The sequence below is a fragment of the Hippichthys cyanospilos genome, chromosome 4 (genome assembly GCF_059441005.1).
Source record: "Hippichthys cyanospilos isolate Australia breed blue-spotted pipefish chromosome 4, RoL_Hcya_1.0, whole genome shotgun sequence".
NCBI classification, from domain to species: Eukaryota; Metazoa; Chordata; class Actinopteri; order Syngnathiformes; family Syngnathidae; genus Hippichthys; species Hippichthys cyanospilos.
Window position 1 is genome coordinate 9,501,234 of NC_142372.1, and position 21,205 is coordinate 9,522,438.

A 21,205-nucleotide genomic window follows, 5' to 3' on the forward strand; every position below is an offset into this window, starting at 1 on the left:
GCTGTACATGGTATTTGTATTAAATTTGCATTAGATTTATAAGGGGCCGTTTTGGGGAAAAAGAAATCCCTGGACCCAAAAGTTAATATCGCTTCCTCAAATCCTCATCGGCATTCGGTCAAAATCTGCATAAAGGGTGACAGTGAAACTCTGTTTTAAGATGAAGGCCCACGTCCAGTTTGTCCTCACCTCCTTTGTGTCTGTTCCCATGGCAGGATCTCATGGAGCAGCTGGAGAAGCAGGACCGAACTATCCGCAAGCTGAAGAAGCAGCTGAAAGTTTACTCCAAGCGGATCGGCGAGATGGGAGGTAGGACGCAACCTATCAGTGTTATATCACTGACGAATTCCGTTTTTCTAAACACACATACATAAATCAAGATAAATAAAAAGAAATAAAATCCATATAGTCCTATAGAAGAGGCTTGTGATTGTACCCTGTGGGTTCAACCAATGTTGGTCGTGTGTGTTGCAGCCGGTCAAGCGGAGGGTCAAACGTCGCCGGGGCAGATGGTGGACGAGCCCATTCGCGCTGTCAACATTCCCCGCCGAGAGAAAGACTTCCAGGGGATGCTGGAGTACAAGAAGGAGGATGAGATGAAACTGGTCAAGAACTTGATCCTTGGTAAGAATGATGCTCTTCATGAAGGACTGGCATTATTTAGTTTGATTAGTTTTGTATTCCTTCAAAAGAAATCTCAAAATGTTTTTTTTTTTTACTTTGTTAACGTCTAAGTGTCTAAGTTTTAAAAAATGCGGTAATTTTGGTATATAATCTAAATAAATACTTTTTTGCTTCGATAGCTCACAGCTTTTTTTTTTCTTGTTTGTGCAGAGCTAAAGCCTCGCGGCGTGGCCGTCAACCTGATCCCAGGTCTGCCCGCCTACATCCTCTTCATGTGTCTGCGGCACGCAGACTACGTCAACGATGACCAGAAGGTCCGCACGCTGCTCACCTCAACCATCAACAGCATCAAGAAGATCCTCAAGGTTTATAAATACACACATGCAGAGTGATTGCGGAACTGGAAGGTTGTCCAGTGATGCATCCCAATTGTGCAGTTTTTCAATGTGCAAGATGCAAGACACACCAGTTTTTTTTTTTTTTTTTATATACTCTTAATTTCTATTAAACATTGTTTGTCTCTCTTTTTGTATTGGGTTTACAAATACCCCAGGAGACCAACACAGGGTTAAATCTGTACTTAACAGTTTGTACATTTATTTAAGTGTTGTACTGCTTTCTGGTGGCCAAGGAAACAAGTGGCAAAATATAGTGAGTTATGGTTAAAAAGTGTTATAGTTTCACTATATTTAATATAATACTGCTGTCTGTTTGTATACAGTCTAACTTCAGTCTACAGTCTGACTTACTGTACAATTGTGGTCAGGGACAGACAGCAGAACTTGTAAGCGAAGGGAGCATTGTAATATGTCTCCTTAAAATAATGTCATGTGTGTTTCTCCTCTTCCTGTCAGAAACGAGGAGATGACTTTGAGACCGTCTCCTTCTGGTTGGCTAACACCTGCCGCTTCCTGCACTGTCTCAAGCAGTACAGTGGAGAGGAGGTAAAAATGTTCCTTTTGAGACTCTCAACACTTCATTTTAATAATAATAATAATATTAATAACCATTCCAATATGAAATAGTCCAACATTTTGTGTCATTTTTTATTTATTATTATTTATCTTTTCTGTTTTTTTTGTTTTTTTTTTATTTTCAAGTGTTAAATTTAGGCAAACAAAAAATGTACTTAAGGTGTGCAATAATGTTATTGTTTTTACAAAAAAAACAGTTGCCATCACAAACATAAAACTAATATATATATATATATATATATATATATATATATATATATATATATATATATATATATATATATATATATATATATATATAAAACATACAGTTGCCGTGTGCACATTTCTTTATATATTTACCAGTAATTATATTTTCGTTGCCATCGTTGACACGCATATCACGTTGAATCATAAATTTTGAGTAAGTAAGCTGAACTGTCTTCTATTTCCTTCTACTCGGCTAATGTTTTTCTGCCATTCATTCCCCCTGCTGGCCAGATCTTCACGAAGCACAACACATCCCGACAGAACGAGCACTGTCTGTCCAACTTTGACCTGACCGAGTACGGATCCGTGATCAGCGACCTGGCCATCCAGATCTACCAGCATCTCATCAAATGCATGGAAAACATTCTTCAGCCCATGATAGGTGCGCTCGCCACATCAAAATGCATCTGTGTAGGCATTTACCCTGCATGTCCACCTAAATCTTTTTGTTTTGTTTTTTCCTTTGCGTCAGTGCCCGGCATGTTGGAGCACGAGACCATCCAGGGAGTGTCAGGCGTGAAGCCGACGGGCCTGCGCAAACGGACGTCCAGCATCGCCGACGAGGGCACATATACGCTGGACTCGATCCTGCGCCAGCTCAACGCCTTCCACTCCACCATGTGCCAGCACGGCACCGACCCCGAGCTCATCAAGCAGGTGGTCAAGCAGCAGTTCTACGTTATCGGCGCCGTTACCCTCAACAACCTGCTGCTGCGCAAGGACATGTGCTCCTGGAGCAAAGGCATGCAGATCAGGTAGGATGGCGACATGCCTGAACGCTGAAGAAAAGGCATTGAAAAATGTGCTTTTGCACATTTAGCTCTTTAAAAATCAGCAAAAAACGTCTGTTGATTTTGTAACTTCTAATTTAGCAGTATAATTCCTTTTTTGGGGGGAGGGGGTTAATGACAGAACCCCTTTTAAAACACACAAACACTCTTAAAGGTATGTTTTTGGACACTAAGGACAAGTCACATAATAGTGACATTACATGAGAGGTAATCGAAACAACTGTGCCATCAAATTGATGATTTTTCTACAACGTATTTGGTGTCTAATATATATCCGTATCCACATATGTTGAATGACCTCCAATGCAATGATGCTTAATTGCTGGTAAACATGTCAAAAATATGTAGTGCGTATACTGCAAGATCACCAATCAGACTATTCAAATTAAATTCATTAAGATTGAGAAATTAGAGTTTCAATGTGCAAAAAGTAGCATTCACACGCATGAATAACTTAATTGCACTTTAATCCCGAGCGATAACCCTTCATACTTATTCCCAATGTGGGGCAATGCAGTCATGGGCTTGTGGACATGCGTTTCAGGTACAACGTGAGCCAGCTGGAAGAGTGGCTGCGCGACAAAGGCTTGATGAATTGCGGGGCTAAGGTGACTCTGGAGCCTCTCATCCAGGCCGCTCAGCTGCTGCAAGTCAAAAAGAAGACAAAAGAAGACGCTGAAGCCATCTGCTCCATGTGCCAGGCCCTCACCACCGCACAGGTATGCAACTGCCCAAGATCTGCCCCTCCCTCTCATTTTTGTTGCATTTGAAATTGTGTCTTTTCCCTCAGATCGTGAAGGTGTTGAACCTCTACACTCCAGTCAACGAGTTTGAGGAGAGGGTGTCAGTTTCATTCATCCAAACTATACAGGTGATGAGCAGAACAGCATTTTATTTGACCTCGTAAAAAACCCTAACCCTCAAAACGTCAAAAAAGCCTTTAAAATAGACACCATCTCACACACACACACACCCACAAAAAAAACACACGTTGTATGATGTCCCCCAAACGTCAAATATTCAGAGGCGTGTACTTAAAGAACAAATCAATATGAGCCAAAGCTACATGATTGACTGCGTTTAGATTTGGAATTATTCAACTTCAGCAAATCACTGTCACATAAGAACCGTCAACAGAAGAAGAAGAAAAGGACAAATGTTCACTTTCAATTTGACTGGTTGTAGCATGAGTCGCACTCAAGGACCGTCAACAAAATGGAACATTTCAAACACACACACACACACACACACAAAAAAATCATTTAAATAAAGCTATACTAAACCATTTTCAACAGTAAAATTTCATATTTTGATTAGAGTAATTTCATTTTTTTTTGTACAATGAATAGCTTGTGAATGTCACATGATCAAACCCAGGAAACAGGTGAGCCGTAACTGGTCGCGACCTGAGCCTTGAGCACATGTGATGTTCTTTTCAGTCCACAGTAATTGGAACAATGTGTTTTTAAAGATATTCGTTGTAATTTAGTCTTAATTATTAATAAATATTTGTCCCCAGATATAATCAACAAAGTGTCAGACCTGTTCTCAAAAAGAAATAATTATGAATAAATATTTGTCCACAGAAAAATATTCAACCTTTGGGATCATAGCACAAATGTGTTCACAAAAATAAATCATTAACTCGACAGGTGACGAGAGGTGGCACATGACAAATTGTGTCGTACCATTCTAGTATGGAGAGAAGCTTTTTACAATAATGAAATTGAAACTCTACTGAACATTAAATTTTACTTTTATGAACTTATATTTTCCTGAAACACTAATTCAATAATTATTTTTAAAGGCTTTTTTGTTGTTTGTTTGTTTGTTTTATTTAAAATTTCATGTACCCTCTTGAGTTCCTTCGAGTTCCTACCCATACCCCCATTCGAGAACCACTGCTCTACGGTATCCATCCTGAGATGTGTACTAACCTTCTTTACCTTACTCAGACTCATTTGCGTGACCGCTGCGAGAGTGCACAGCTGCTGATGGACACCAAGATGATCTACCCCATCACCTTCCCCTTCAACCCGTCCTCCGTCGCCCTGGAGACCATTCAGATCCCCAGCTCGCTCAACCTGGCCTTCCTCACCCGCGTCTAACCCGGGCAGGGGCCGATCGCCATCTACTGTATCGCTCTCACACGCGCACAAACCATCACATCTTGTGAGCATCTCAAAACACGTCGTGCATGCTCCACATGCTGTTTTATTCACGTTCATTGGACCGGCGTTTCCCAATTTTATATCGGCTAGTTCACAGCATCCCAAAACGATAATAGTGGGAGCTCAGTTTAGTTTAAATGTACATCGGGTCACCTAGGGGCGAGCGCCGAATTGTTCTGTCCGTCACGATACAAGGATGGCACGGGTAGTCGAGCAAACGTACGTTATCTGGAAAATGTGCCAGGCACCTGGTCTCCAATGTGTTGGGAATCGCCATGCCTGCCGCCAAACCCTTCTCGCTGGTTACAGTGGTTGTAGGAGGTTCGGCGCTGAAATGACAAGCCAGCTCCCCCAGCTCGGTCCACCTCATGCTCAGTCCAGCCGAGGCGACCGACCGCACGTCGTCTGCGCCCTGTTATTTATGCACATATAGATAAATATATATATAAATATGAACAACGCGTGTATTTATTGCATTCTCCTTCCCGCTTTGCCAAGAGGCGTTTAGTTTGGTTCCGCTAGCGTAGCCGTCATCCCGCTCATCGGATCCCGTGTATGTAGCACAGGTGGTCGCTCAACAGGCGGCGCTATCGCTCTGCTATTATTTATTGAACTTTGGTTTTCTTATGATTGAACAGCATTGTGAGGTTATTTTTCAGTGCCTCCAACAGCTTCATATCTTTCTCTCTGCCTTTACCATTTCACCGTGTTTTTATGACCAAAAAGCAGCTGAAGATGTCAGATGTTTATTTTTTGTGTGCGTGTGTTTGGCAGGACCTACATTAATAAATATGCTCACGGTGGATTCTTGACTGCACAGGGTGCAAAAAAGGTCGAAATGAACTTGCAAATTGAGTTGTTTTTATGATTTCTGTTTTCTTAAAGAGAGGTCCTGTGCTGTTGCCCGCCTCGTGTTGTTTGTCGTCAGTGTTAGCCTTCATCTCGACCTTATTTAGCCTCAAAACCTAAGAGACAGTATTTATGTTCTGCTTATGTTTAACTTAGCTGTAACTCTACTTGCATCCTTTTTTTTTAATGCACTTTTTCACCAGGCGGTACATTTCCACTGGCTATTTTCAGTCGGGCAGTCAACGGACAGCAATGAGTCTAGCGCTAAAAAGTCACATGCTGTTACAATGCTTCACCACTTTATAAAACAATTAGGTTAAAAACAAGGCTATTATGCGTGAAACAAGGGCCGACCCAATTTTTGAGTCTCAAACTTTTGTATTGTTTTCCAGCTAAACAACCTAATCTCAAAATGTTTTATTTTCAACAACCGATAAAGTTGGACCCAAATACCGGGTCGGTCCTTATTTTTTGATCCAACTTTTTTTAAGGGGCTACAACAATGGAAACAATATCATTGTTCGGCTCGGTAAAGGTAACAGTAAGAGCAAAATCTTTTTTTTTTTTTTTCACCCAACTTAATATTCCTGGTAAATATTTGAGGAAAAACCTCGAAAGCTACCGCTTCTCACTGCAGGATTTGCACTACTCTGAACAAAACGAAAGTTATTCCTGCCATGCTGGAAAAAGAAATAAGGCAGAAAGGGGAAATGCACGAGAAAATTCACAAAATCAAGAAAGAAAAAAAAAGTGAAAATATGAGACAAAAAGCATCACGTTCTGCCATTTAATGAGATCCCAAACATTAGAAGAAAAAAGTCATGTGACTCAAATAATTGATTTGCAGTTGGTGGAGCCACTTGCAGGGGAAAAAAATATTAAGAGGCAACAATTTCTGCGATTTAAGTTGAAATATTACTTTGGCTAGAATTCTAACATTTCAAGAAAAATGTCAGTCATGTCATAATGTTACTAAAGGGGTTATTGGTTTGCCATTTTAGGGCATCAAGTTGTATGAAGAAAATAATATGATTGCTAGATTCCTAAAGTTACGGGGGTGCCAGGAAGTCAGAAGATTAAAGTCGAAATGGTAAGCAAGTAACAAAAAATGTATATTTAATTTCTAATTTATTACATAAATTATACATTAAATTTACTTTTTGTTATCAATACTAGGAAAAGGAGTTACAAAAACAATGCATTCTTGTATTATTTTTAAAATATATTATTGATGTGCAACTAAAGAAAATTTTAACACGAATGTCACAATTTTTATGAAACACAAACCAGCACATCTTTAAATATTTGTTAAAATCACCACTTACTGATTTTCAGGTACAATTCCACTTTTTTTTCAACTATCAAATATAAAGAGCTGTTCTCGTGACTCAAAGGTAAATTTTGTCTGAACAAATTTGTCATATCGGGAGAAGAAAGTTGGATAATATGTTGTTTTTTTTTTAACCCCACTTGTGGCCCTTGCTGCAGAAGAAATCTGAGGAGGAAGTCGTACGCATGAATATTGTTTAGATTGATGGATTCAAGTACTTGTGAAAAGAAATGGAACTTGCAGTTTGTAAAAGAGAAAATAATGTGAAGGAAATCACTCGATGAATGTTTCATGGAAAAAAAAATGTTAGTATAATGATTTTTGCATCATGTTATTAGTGAGCAAAGCCTTACATGTGACTTGGTCAGCATGCTGACATTGTTTGTCATCAGTGATGTCCCTTTTGTTGGAGTGTAACATCCATTGCAAATGCTTCTTTTAGTTTTTTATTTTTTTTTGTCCCGCACAGTCGAACGCACTTTTTTTTTTAAACACTGCAGGAGAAGACTGTACAAACAAGACCTTCATTACTTGTCGCCATTTTGCGTCATTAACGAAATACAAGGTGACGCCCACTCGCCCTGCCGTCCAATCATCTCTCTGGCCAGCCATTTGACAAACTGGACTGTTTGTAGTTTCTGGTTAGCTGTGCTTTAGTGGACGTGTTCACTGTTAACAAACTTGGAATAAATTGTCAAATCTGTACAAGTACAATGAAAACAAAAACAAATAAAAGAATTCAAGCACTGACATGCTGCCCGAAGGATGTTTTGCTTCTTTTTCCCCTATCGGTAATGTTCTTATTTTGTTAGCTGTAGCATTAGCGTGTGTTTAATTGCATGTATTTAATTGTTTGAAAGTGAATTTATTAAGTTTGGTAGTGGCAGTGTGGGAATATTTTTCTTTGTTATTAATCTTTGTGCCACACATACCCGTGTAGTATATAAAGTCTGCCTCTACATGTATTTATTTTATTTTATTGGTCACATTGTAGGATGTGAGGAACCCATTCAACCTGAGATCCTTTTTTGGTCATCACAGGAATTAAATCACAACATTGGCCAAGGGCCATAGAGGGCGGGTTGTCTAGTCTCTCTTGGATGGAACATAGTTACCCTCTCAAAGGGGCTAATTTCAGCAAGCCCAGAAATGGGGTGAGTGAAGTGTTTGTAGTTCATGATCCTTGAGGTATATTTAGAACACTATGTGACAGATTATGTTGACAACTAAAACTGGTTGAAATCGTTTGGAACAGTGGTTCTTAACCTTTTTTTCAGTGATAAACCCCCTGTGATTTTGTTCACAGAAAAATATTCAACTTGTGAATAGATGTGTTCACAAAAATAAATCATTAACTTGACAGGTAACGAGCGTCGGCACATGACAAGTCTGGTTGAACCATTCTAGTATGGGGGAGAATCTGAGTTTGTACAATAAGGAAATTGAATAAACTTCTGGACATAAAATTTGTTTTATGAACTTATATTTTCCTGAATTAATTCAATCATTATTTTTGAAGGATTTCCTTCATTCGGGCTTGCCTACTAAGGACTCTTAGGCCTTTCCAATGACGTTTCGTGTTTGGGTGGGATGCAATTTTTTTGCTGAGACACAATGGTGGACACAAATGAGCAGGCTGGAATATTTTAAGAATGTGTCTTCAAGTGTTGCAATTGGATTATTTTAACTTTTTAAAATCTTTTTTTACATCTTTCTTCTTTTCAGTATTATGTTGACTTTATTGCATTAGTTCAGTAAGACCCATTTGGATTTTTTGAAATCCGGTTTTCATTGTGCTGTAAGGGATGAAGAAATGTTTCTGGTCTGCAGCTTTGAATTTGGAATGTTCGTCCATGGTTGCACTCAGGTGTATAGAGTCAAAGTAGGGCAGAGTCACAAGCTTTAGCACTTTTCCATAAGAAGCTTAGTGGCAGACAATCCTCTTCAGTACAAAACTCAACTCACTTCAGCCAGGACAAGAAAATACCTGCTTGACGTACACACACGTACAAAAGAAGTCTTCTCTGAGGTAAACATCATTGCTTTGCTCTGTTTTCGAACTATCTGTATTGTATGTACATTTTTTATAAAGGGGACATTTGCAATTTTGTATCTTGCGTGTTCGCATTTTTAGTGAGAACAGTTATAATGTATTATAGTAGTTTCTTAAAGTTCATTTTATCTGTAGAAAGTAAAGTTGCATTTTAATCCATCAGGAATGATTTGTGTCTAACAATGTACTTTTTATTAAATTTGTATCTTCTGTTTAATCTATAGTTATTTGAGCATATGTTCATATCAATATACCTCACAATGGTAATAGTTTTCCCACAGACATATTTTTATATTTTTTAAGAAACAGGGTACTTATTTTAATTTTATTATTTATTCATTTTTACTTCTTTTTTTTTCTAATTTGCGGCTAAAGAAAGGTCTAAAATGGCCGATGCAAAATAAATTAAGTGCTAAAGTAACTGAGTATATGGTGTATTAAAGTACTAAGGTATTTAATTACTTTACGTATCATGTATTTATATAATCAATTACTTGAGGTAATCAAGTATTGAAGTGAATGTTTTAAGTGCTGAAGTAATTAATTATGATGAGGTTATTAATTGATTACTTAGGAACTAAAATACTCAATTACTAATCTTAAAATAATTGATTACTCAAGTACCAACTGTTGAGAATTCTTCAGGCGTTATTGTTTGTGACGTTCTGTTATATTATTTTGAAATGTGAGCTTTTATTTTGACGGGTCAGGCTGCATTTCCGCCTCCTGTTGCGTCATTCATACGTCATTTTACCCATTACGGTGCCGTAGTGAACGGTAAAAAAAAAACAAACGGTGACGTAGTGAAAGGCGACATACCACGTGTGCACCGCTGAGCCAAAACAAATGTTGAGTTAACCTTGAAGACCGATGTGCTCGCTTACTAGTGGTGCTCAATATAAATCAAATAACCAGACCAGAGGTCAAATTCCCCAACACTAACCTTATCATAATTGATTACTTCGGTATTTCAGTGCCAAAATTAACAACTTCAGAGCCAAATTACCAAAAGTAATTCATTAATTCAGAATTTGATTACATAGCTGATTACTTTAATATATAATTCACTGAGCACCAACCGTTTTTAGACTTGCTTTCAGCCAGGCACCTGAAAGACATGAAATATAAGTGTCTCTATACATACATATTGAACTTTGTTTGGTGCAGGGAATAACAATTTTGTTGTAATAGCAAATACATAAAACTTAATAGTTGCTCTAGCAGACGTGTTCCCAGGATAGCTTTGGTGCTCTCCTACAGGAGGATCAGGCTTGACTAGATTACCAACTACTTATCTATACATACACGCAGGAGCCAAGATGTGGTGGACCACAACAAGAGACATCAACACATTGTCACCTATTATTGTATGTTGTTTGTGCCACAGGCGTGTGCGTGATCCCAAGTGCAGTCATGTGTGACCAGACATTCGTCGCGGTCACCTTTGGCCCCTGCGAGAGCTGCGACACCGCCAGCCCCCTCATGAACATTTACATCAAAACGGAGCCCATCAACTACTGCTCCTTTTGCGTGGAGAAGGTAATGCAGTCACGCTACAAGTTCCATCTGGATCGCCTGGAAAAGCAACACGACGTTATCCTGCCGTGCAGATGTTGACATATGATGCTTTTTTTTTTGCTTCATTGTGTTGTCATTTAAGACACAAAAGAAGGAACCTGTAAAACCCACTTCAAATGCGAAATTAAACTCAGAAAAGAGGTGAGGTGTGATTGGTTCGAGTCCTGCAAAACTGTGATGTCATTTTTAGTGGATAGCAAGTTTAAAATTGCTGCCTTCTGAGATGGCAGGTCGATTTATGAACAGGTAGTATTTTTCTGCCTAGTTCATATTGCAAATGGTTGCTTACAACTTGGTCCTCATCGGAATGATGTAAGGGGCTACAAAATGACAAAGTAAATCTAAATTCGATATGGTTCACTCAAAATGATCAACATTGCGCTTGGAAAAGTCGAGCGCAACGATGGGGCATTCAACAGGTTTAAAATGGACCACAATGCATCGCAAGCCATTGAAAGCTCGCCTGTCTCCTGTGACTCGGACATAAGGCCATACAGTAACTTAAAACTTTATTTATTTATGTATTCATTTATTTTTTATTTAACAATATAAACAGAAAATAAAATTATATACTTTTTAAAAATGTATTTATTTATTTACAAAAACTCGTCGAAGATTTTCCGGTGTATCGTGTCAGATTTGGTGGTCACGTGACATGCGACGAGGAGATAAGTAGATTGCTGGCCAAACTGAATGAAGGAACTACTTTTTAGTGCTATATATATAGTGTGGGACTTTACTGAATGAAGGAGGGGGAGATAAAGGTGCAAATTCGGACACGTCCTTAGTGAAAGACAAGTTTACGTACTCGACGCAACTTGAGTTGCACAGGTGGGGGCGGGGCTTCCAGAGCAGAAAAGGGTGAGCGCGTGCTCTTGTCGCGCGCGCACGTTGAGCACGAGCCCTCCACTCCACTGCGAGCATCCTTTCCCGTTTCTGTCCACCGTTCAATGTCCTCTTGAATGTGCCATGTGGTAATTGTGCGTTTGTCTTTTGGCGTGTGAAGATGGCGTGTCAGGGGCTGCAGGCTGGGGAAAGCCTGGCTTCGCTCAAGAGAGAAAGTGCCAGTTTGAAGAAGAAGTTGGACGAGGAGAGAAACAAACTCAACGACGTCGAGTGTAAGCCACGTTCAGCGTTTCAACTCATTGCAATGATTAATTGACCAATTGGCACACTCCTCCTGGGGGCAATTAACAATTCAGAGCGTGCACGCTACGCAACATCCTTTGCAGTATCCTTTAATGAATTTCGGTTTACTTTTTATTTTTAGATACGTATTTTTTATTTATGTATTATTTAAACTTGAACAGTTTTCTCTTTTTAGCTTTGCACTGAACAGGAGAAAGCTCTCCTATCTCACACGGCGTACAATAAATGGCGTTTTTTTTCTCTCTCTAACAGGAAAGCTGTACATATTTGCGATTTTAATTTAACAATTGTTTTGTAGAGCTGTCCTGAATAAACAAGGGTTCTAATTCGAAGTTGTAAGTGTACTATACCTTACGATATGATAGAGTTCATTGTAACCAGCAAACATACTTAAAATTAACTAAACATTCTTTCGTAAAAGCAAAACTAGTTTTTTGCAGCTTTTGTTTTGGCTTTCATTAGCCGGTGCCCATATGATTAGCGTTATGTCCAGGAAGTATGGCAGAATTTTCCACTTTTTGTTTGTTTTGTTTGTTTTAATTAATTAATTGCAATCTAAATAACATGAATGAAAATAAAAATAATTGGATTTTTATTTAATCAGAAAATACCTAAACTAACTTGCTGTAGTGTATATAAAATCAAATGATTAAAATATCGTATTGATAAATTAACACAAGTATATGTAAGCTTATGCAAATTAATTTACATTGCAATGCCTAAAATATTTAAAACTAATAAAATAAAAATTAAAACATTGTACTGGGAGTTGCAATTGGTTGGCAACTAATTCAGGGTTTCCCATGCCTACTACCCCAAGACTGCTGGGATAGGCTCTAGCAACCCTAGTAAGGATAAGCGTCTACAGATAATGGGTGGATGTATTGATAAATACCTGCAAATGCTTAAATAATAAAAAGAAAAAAAAATGTGGAAGACATTTCTTTTAACTCATTAGCTGATAACCATTTTGAGCCCCATACTATTGTCCTTTTTTTTTAATTAAATTTTGACATTTTTACACCAACAGTCACTTTCGTGTTTTGTGACAATACAAGCACTGAACCTACCAAAAAAAGGGAAATAAAATGTGTTTACCTCATTTTGCTCTCTCTAACCATCAGCAGAATGTGGGCTGGTTTGACCAAAAACATTGGTTTCTAACCAAAAAGCAGAAATAGATTACCCCTGTATCTTTGACATGAATGTTGGGGTAAACTCGAATTCCACTCTTCTAAAGATGGAGTATCCATTGGAATCTTACATTTAGGTAGCTCTTGGATTTGGTCAGCCTAATGGCGAATCCGAACGCCTCCTAATACGTGTCACGTTTGTTTGCAGTAAGCAAAGTGGCCGAGAAGGTGGAGGTGGTGCCGTCTCTGTCCATCAAGACTAGACGTGTGCTCAAGGGTCACAACAATAAAGTGTTGTGCATGGACTGGTGCCGAGACAAACGGCGCATGGTCAGCTCCTCGCAGGTACACGCATTCACACACACACACACACACACACAGTGCAGTCAATTTCTTGGTTAATCCGTAAATATAATGAATCTGTCCCAGACACTTGAATATAAGAACAAGAACGGCTCAGACAAAAATCAAGCTTCCTCTGACTGGACTTGCGTGTGTTTGTGTATTAACACATATTTTTGTCATGTAGGATGGTCGAGTGATTGTGTGGGATGCATTCACTCTCAATAAGGTAGGTGGAGCGATAACAATGAACACATTTTCTTCTTAGTCCATCATAGTAACAGCTTCTGCTAGCGCATGAAAATACATGTCCAAAGATCACGTGTGAGTGCTTTTAGAGCCACATGAATGTCATAACATAATCCTCATTAATACTCTGAACTGGCATCTTTTTTCGACAAGTTCATCGTAAAATGTTCATGGTGTTTTGACTGTTTTGTGTACAGGAGCATGCCATGAGCCTGCCGTGCACGTGGTTGATGGCGTGCGCATACGCTCCGTCAGGATGTGCCGTGGCATGTGGGTGCGTATGTCTTGAGACGTGATTTCTTCTTACCTTAGCCCTGGCATGAACCCCTTCATGGAAAGACCAATCCTAAATTGAAAACTTGAATCCTGTCTCGAAACTCTTACCCTGTCTTGGAACCCTGAATCTGCCCTTCAAATCTTAGACTGAAAATGAAATCCACTCTCGAAACCCCATTTTATTTTTAAACCCTCATCTTTTTTTGAAACCGCAATGACAATCCCTACTCCGCGTATGAAACCTTCAACTGAAACACAACTCTGTGTTGAAAATGTAATTCTGGATTGAAAAAATTTACTGAGTCTTGAAACCCTAATTCTGCCCTGTAATTCTAAGCCTGCTTTCTCTTTTCTTGAAACACTCATTTGAAACTATGACCCCCATTTTAAAACTCTAACGCTGCTTTAGAAGCCTGATTGAAAACCCTGAGCCTTTCTTGTAAAACTAATTAGAAACTGTCCTAACTGGCTAAAAGCCTGATTTGAAAACCCAATTTGAAATTATAACACCTGCGACCCCCCCCCCCCAAACTCTAACCCATGCTTTGAAGCCTAATTTAAACCTTGAATCCTGTTTTGAAACCATAACATTCATTTTGGAACACTAACCCTGATTTAGAAGCCTCATTTGAAACTCCAATCCTTTCTTGAAACCCTTATTTGAAACCAGATTCCCCATTTTGAAACCCCAGCTCTAGTCTAGAAGCCTAATTTAAAACCCCAATTCTCTCTTGAAATCCAAATTTGAAACTATACAATCTTGTAATTTTAACCTTGCTTTAGAAGACTAATAAAGAACCCTAATTCTCATTGGCCACAGGGCCATCTTGAAACCGCAAACTTGGCTTTGAAGCCTAATTTGAAATCCCAGTCCTTTTGAAACCTAATTGGCAACCAGAACCTTGAAGACTCAACTCTCGATTTATATCTTAACTGTAACCCTAGCTGAATACCCTAAATTTAAGGTCTACCACTTTGTAAGCCTAATTTGGCTTTGTCATCTGTTTGAAATGCTAACACCATCTTGATACCTTAATTTGAAGGCACACAAATCTGAGGTGCCAGAACCTTACCATCAAACCCTAATTTGAAATCCTAACTGGCGCTAAATGAAAATATGAATCTTTGTTAAATCTTTATCATAAATCCTAACCCTGGCTTGCCCGTAATGTTACGCGTTTACGGTTTCGCAGGGGTCTGGACAACAAATGCTGTGTGTTCTCGCTCTCTTTGGACCCGAGCGAGAATCCGGTTACTAAGAAAAAAATTGTGGCCATGCACACAAACTACCTATCAGGATGCACCTTCACCAACTCTGACATGCAGGTGAGCTCTGTGACTTTTTTTTTTTTTTTAATTCACTTGTATATTGTCTTGTTTTAAATCTGATTCCTGCACCACGTTCTGATGAATTTGGGTCAGTGTTACATTCGCTTTCTTTCTGACAACCCTCTATAATTGTTTGGGAACTCCGGACACCAATTGTTGAAGCTTTGTTGGTGGAATTATTTGTCAGTAGTCCATGCCATAGGTACTTACTACTTACAAACTCCCATCCAATCAACAAATACTGGCTTTTGAACTTCTTTGGTTCCAAACTTATTTGAATAGGACAGATACAAAGTGGAAAATCATGGATGTCATGTATTCCGAGAAATAGGAAAATCCGACCCCGGAAAAAGCGTTAGCTATTGGATGGATGGATTTTAGACATTAGATATCCTGCCTTTTTGCAGTCTGTTCGTTTGAATATAAGGTGAAGATGTTTTGTGAATCATCGCACTCAGTTTTTAATTTCCATTTTACGCAATGTCCCCAACTTCATTGGAATTGGGCTTGTAATAAAGTGCATGCTTTGATTGACGACATATTTGTCTCTTCTCCTGATGAAGAGGTAAAAATAAGAGGGTGAGGATAATAGGGGAGTTGGAAAGGGGGGGGGGGTGACAGATGAGACAAAAGGGGGGTTATTGGTCCTCTCCTCAGTATTTTTAGAACTTGAGTGCCTTTTTATCAAATGCCGAGTGGAACATTGTGACTTGAGGGCACAGGCACACGAGGACATGAGGATGATCTTTGTCCTGCTAAGTAGAGCCGGAGGCAGAAAGCTTCATACTGCGCTCAGAAAGAATCTATTCATTTTAGCGCTACATGCGTGACGCGTTCCATATTTCTTTTCAAGCACAAACTCATACAGTCCATGCAGAAGCTCTCGTCGGATCAGCGCGGCTCCCATCTGCTCTCGTGCCACTAATTGCGGCTTACTGATAATTGCGCCACATTCGCGCTGAAACTGGAGCTTTGCCGCCGACGCAAAAACAGGAAGTGCGGCCGGATTGGTCATCCGGCGGGAATTATCTAATCCGCCGCCCCGCCGGGACGATTGATGGAGGCGTGCGTCTCTTAAGTGCTTGTCAGCTTTTCTTCATCAGGCAAGCTGTTGTGTTGTCTCTATCATGAGTGCATAACCAACCTTTTGAAAGTACAAATATTCCAGATATTTTTGTTTTGTTTTTATTGCCGTAATCCCTCGTTTTTCGCAGATAATGGGAAAGTGAAAAATCGCGTAGTGCCCCCCCCCCTAGAATTTTCACGCGTGTACATGGGTACCAATATTTTTAAATGTGAACCGTAGTACACATTTACTTAGATTTTAAATCATTAAACAATATACAGTAACTGTACTGTTATCCCTTCTCATTTCTGCCCCTTTGCTTTAGTCAGGATTACAGAGTGCCGCAGTTAGCCTGTAGCTGACCAAACACGATAAGAGTTTACGCTTGAAATTCCATTTTATTACAAAAGAAATCTAGATAAGAGATTTTTAACGCTCTGCTGCTGCGCTGCTCCCTTCGTGTCTCCCTCACAGCATGTTTGAGTTTCATGTGGGACATTGCACAGCCAATCTTTCAATCAGCTCAGCTCACAGGCATTCCTACAAGACACGTCATTGGCTCCCGCCCTTTGAAGGCAGGAGTAGATTACAACTCCTGCGTTCAGTGTAGTAAGGTGTTTGCTGCTTTGGTATTTAGTGCCCGATTTAGGGGTAAAAGTCCCCGAGTAGTTTTCAATCACGTAAATTCTAAAACAATTATTTAAAATGGACCTTTGAAACCAATGTATGATATTCATTGACAGAAAGGACATTTTTAACTCCTGTAATATTCTCGCACAGTAGCTATTAATCGCAATCAAATGAAGCGTTTGTTTTTGTGTTTGCCCGTGTGTGTTTGTAGCTCCTTACTAGCAGTGGCGATGGTACATGTGGTCTGTGGGACGTGGAGAGCGGACAGCTGCTGCAGAGTTTCCACGGTCACACCGCTGATGTTTTGTCGCTGGACCTCGCCCCCTCGGAGACCGGCAACACTTTTGTCTCCGGCGTAAGGGAAACACCGCATTATTTGACATGTTTATTTATTTATTTAAATATGCGACATCATCAACGGTCATGGTGTACTGTGCGCATTATCAGGGCTGCGATAAGAAGGCCAACGTGTGGGACATGCGCTCAGGTCAGAACATCCAGTCCTTTGAGAACCACCAGTCTGACATTAACTGTGTCAAGTGAGTGGTGCACACGCGACTGTACAGATAACACACATTACACACACATCTTACCAGCATGTTTTTCAATTTTTTTTCCAGAACTACGTCAAAGTCGAATGTAAAAACATTGATTAGTGGCAATTCCTACGTATTCCAGCAGGGAGCGCTGTTTTAGGGTTTAAGACCATTATACAATTTAATCCATGTCGTCATTTAATTTTTAATTGTCATCATATTACCAAACCACCCCCCTATTGACTTTGTGATCAAATATCCTTGGGGTAACACTGCTGTACTCCATTATTTTTTGGTGCGTTTTTTCCCCCTGTTAAATATGCATTTCACGGTTCATAAAGAGCGATAAGAGCACAGCAAAATTCCAGCATCATTTTGCCTTAGTTTTTAGATGTAATGTGTATCAATTATTATGTAATTGAATAAGTTGTTTGGTTTCATGATTCATTCAAATGTATTCAAATTCAATTTTTTAAATTGAAAGTATTTTTACTCTCTACGTTGTAAGATTAAAGTACTGAGCCTCTCATTCGTCTATGGTGCAGGATTCTTTTGAAGTCGACGCATTCCTTGTTTAACACTTTCACATTTTATAAATCTAGACAGTCAATCCCGGTATTCACTTTTTTTTTTTTTTTTTACTTCCTTACTTTCACTTAATTTTTACATAATCACAAGGGCTCTAAAATCAGCTGCCACAAAATGTTTAAAGGGAGTGCTGATTTCAATGTGAAATCAATGAGTATTTAAAACGTGTCTTCATTTTGTTATGATGTTGTTTTGGACAATTGATTTCATTCCTCTTCTGATCAACAGCACCATTTTTTTTAACGTTCATCTGAATTCTGCCTACAAGTTGCCTAGTGTACATTAACAGCAAAACAAACTCCAAGTTATTTTGGTTGACCGGAATTGATGTATTTGAAGAATGTTCTTTGAGTCATTAATCCACAAATGTGTTCAAATTCCCCAGGGGAACATTTGAATTTTAATGAAAACACATTCGGTAATAGCGAAAGACTCTGCATAGATAACCTACAGTATTTGATCTCATTCTTGATCATATCTGCACCCACTCTCCTTGTGTGTTTAGGTACTACCCCAGCGGAGATGCATTTGCTTCTGCTTCTGACGACGCCACGGTGAGTCACATCATCCTGAAACTGTAACTCAATAGGACGTGCGTGCATGAAACCTTGCTCATATTTGGGGAACATTCTCATCATTGTCACTAGCAGGAAGGAAAGTGAAACAGCCTCATTCCCCATTCACCTGTCACCATATTTCTTCACTTCTCCTGTTGCTCTACATTGGAGATAGTCTACAGTGCACGTTTATTCAAATGCTAGTTTTTTTGACTTACTTAAAAGTAAACAAGACCAAGATAATTGAATTTTTCCCATCATTAATCTAACCAATTTTTTATTTAAAAAAAAAAAAAAAAACATTTGACCATAGGTGTTGGGTGTGTACATTTTTTTTTTTTTTTTTTAATAATCACCACTGCTTTCCTGCAAGACATTAAAAAGACCATTTTTTTTCAGTGTCGTTTCTACGATTTACGCGCCGACCGTGAAGTGGCCGTCTACCAGAAAGACAGCATCATATTTGGGGCATCTGCCGTGGATTTTTCCCTTAGTGGTAAAACTAAGAATAGTTTCTCCTTTCTGAAGAGGTTTTTCCACTTTTGTACTCTTGGTCACACTTCCTCTTCCCTCCTCTCAGGTCGCCTGCTCTTTGCCGGTTACAACGACTACACCATAAACGTGTGGGATGTTCTGAAGGGAAATCGCATTTCCACAATGTACGGCCACGAGAACCGAGTCAGTCGAGTCCGGTTGTCGCCGGACGGCACGGCGCTCTGCTCCGCCTCTTGGGATAGCACCTTACGGGTGAGAAGCGCACATAATGTACAGAATACAGCATGTTGCGATAAGCTGGGGGTTTTCTTAATGTCTCCATTGAATGTTTATTTTGGGACGTTGGATAATGCGTAGCAGTCTTGATGTTTAGAGCACATTAACGTGGCTTCCTGTTGTTGAGTTTTTTTAATTGATTTACCTGAGAGTTGCTAAGTTTTGGTTTTGGACATCAATTTCAATTGAGAACAATTTTAAAGCTTACAGTAGAGACCAAAAGTTTGGACACACCTTCTTATTCAGTTTGTGAAAGTAATGATGGCCACTCATTTTTCAGTACTTAGCTGATGGCTCTTGCCGTGATATACATTTTCACAGTTGTCCAATAGGGCCGTCGGCTGTGTATTAGACTACTGTGTGATACAACTGATAGTCCCAACCATATCGATCACAACCCCATTAATAAAGAAAGAAATTCCACTAATTAAGTCTGATACGGCACACCCGTGAAATGAAAACATTTTCAGGTGACTTTCACATGAAACTCATCTAAAGTATGTAAAGGACTGATCAGTGCTAATCAATTACGAAACATGTTTGTGATTGCACTTTTTTGGTCAAGTGGGTAACTCCACACTTTGGGTGCTTTCACTGAGAATCCAAAATGTCAAGTCATGAAAACAAAGAAAACACATTGAATGAGAAGGTGCACCCAAACAGTTGGCCTGTACATTTTATCATTATTAGTTATTTTGCTCACATTTCTATACAAGCATTGATTAACTATACTTAACATGTTTGTCTTATCTTAACTTTGTCATCCAAGTATAAGCTAGATATTGAAAAGAAATAGCACTCTCCTTGCTAAGCTGAAATATTAAAATTGTTAATTTTCTCTTCTCTAATGCAGATTTGGGCCTAGACTCAACGAGCGAGTACCTGAAATCATCAAGTAGCGTTTATTGAAAACAACCTGCAGTGGGACACAGAGGCCAACAAAAAGACCTTAAATGAATTTATAATCTGAAAGACAATCTAAAAAAAAAAAAAAAAAAAAGGCGATTAACACGAATTGGTGATGGTGTAGTATTCTCGTAATAGCTGGATGATGTCACTGAGAAAAATGTGGTTTATGTGTCAAATAAAGTGGCAAAGGTGAAAGCATTTCAGACAGAGGTGTTTCTGTGTTTTGTACATAAAAAATGATACACTGTATAGTCTGAGTATGAAACTGGAAACTTTGTTTCTAATTGTATTCTAATTCAAACACTTTTCTACCCATCATTCCATTTAATGCTGTTATGACACCAATTTTTTTTTAAAGATTTACAAGTTAAGAGGTCACGTGGTTAAAACGTTTTCAGAATTTATTTAGGCGAGAGCCTGCTATTTGAACAAAGGCTGTGCATACATTTCCTCTCCAACGTACATATAGTATAGCTTTCGTGCAGCATGCAAAGTCTGTCAAGGCCTGCTGGTGCTATTCAAACCTCAGAACTGTGAGGCAGATGTGCCAACCATCCATCCAACGTTCATGACTTTAAAAAGCAGTATGTTGTTTGTTTGACACAAAAGCCACAAGACCCCTCATTGATCCTTTTGTCAGTGACACGTCTTGAATTTGCATCAAGACAAGTTTAAAGGTCTTTACGGTATCGATGGACCGTGTTTGTTTTTTTGTTTTTTTTAAACCCTTGGAGGGGGGTTGCTTCACTTTCTCAGCGTGTAAAATGAATTTTAGGTGGGAAAGTACTCGTGGTTGGGACAGATACGGGAATTACAGATATAAACACAAAGAAGTGGCAGATGTGTCAAACTTTTTGACTGTTAGCTTTCACTAATTTGACTTCGGGACAAACATCGTGTGTTGATCTTTCCCACTTCCTCATCCTGCTCACTCATGCAGGTCGCATTGTGTACACAATGTGGGACACCATTGTCAATGAATTTGGAAAGCATGATTGATATCATTTCACACGCCTGCTTCGACAATTACGTCACCTTAAAATGATCAAGG

At 39.1% G+C, this 21,205-nt stretch overlaps 2 protein-coding genes across 4 annotated transcripts in view; both read left to right on the forward strand.

The window, feature by feature from the left end:
- myo5aa (myosin VAa) overlaps nt 1–7,738 on the forward strand; it is a 47,932-nt gene extending 40,194 nt beyond the window's left edge. For all 3 annotated transcript variants that reach the window (XM_088412940.1, XM_088412938.1, XM_088412939.1), the window contains 9 exons: nt 216–309; nt 475–624; nt 835–989; nt 1,479–1,568; nt 2,079–2,229; nt 2,320–2,602; nt 3,183–3,357; nt 3,429–3,509; nt 4,594–7,738. In XM_088412940.1, coding sequence (XP_088269066.1) covers nt 216–309; nt 475–624; nt 835–989; nt 1,479–1,568; nt 2,079–2,229; nt 2,320–2,602; nt 3,183–3,357; nt 3,429–3,509; nt 4,594–4,746 — 1,332 coding nt within the window. In that variant the 3' untranslated portion in view covers nt 4,747–7,738. The remainder of the gene's footprint in view (nt 1–215; nt 310–474; nt 625–834; nt 990–1,478; nt 1,569–2,078; nt 2,230–2,319; nt 2,603–3,182; nt 3,358–3,428; nt 3,510–4,593) is intronic.
- Nucleotides 7,739–8,917: 1,179 nt separating this feature from the next.
- On the forward strand, nt 8,918–20,357 carry gnb5b (guanine nucleotide binding protein (G protein), beta 5b). The gene is made up of 13 exons (XM_088412433.1): nt 8,918–9,017; nt 10,429–10,580; nt 11,626–11,737; nt 13,110–13,246; nt 13,431–13,472; nt 13,690–13,766; nt 14,962–15,094; nt 17,005–17,148; nt 17,241–17,332; nt 18,423–18,471; nt 18,874–18,970; nt 19,055–19,221; nt 20,099–20,357. The coding sequence occupies exons 2-13, from the start codon at nt 10,455–10,457 to the stop codon at nt 20,108–20,110; spliced, it is 1,188 nt and encodes a 395-aa protein (XP_088268559.1). The 5' UTR covers nt 8,918–9,017; nt 10,429–10,454; the 3' UTR covers nt 20,111–20,357.
- Nucleotides 20,358–21,205: the final 848 nt, after the last annotated feature.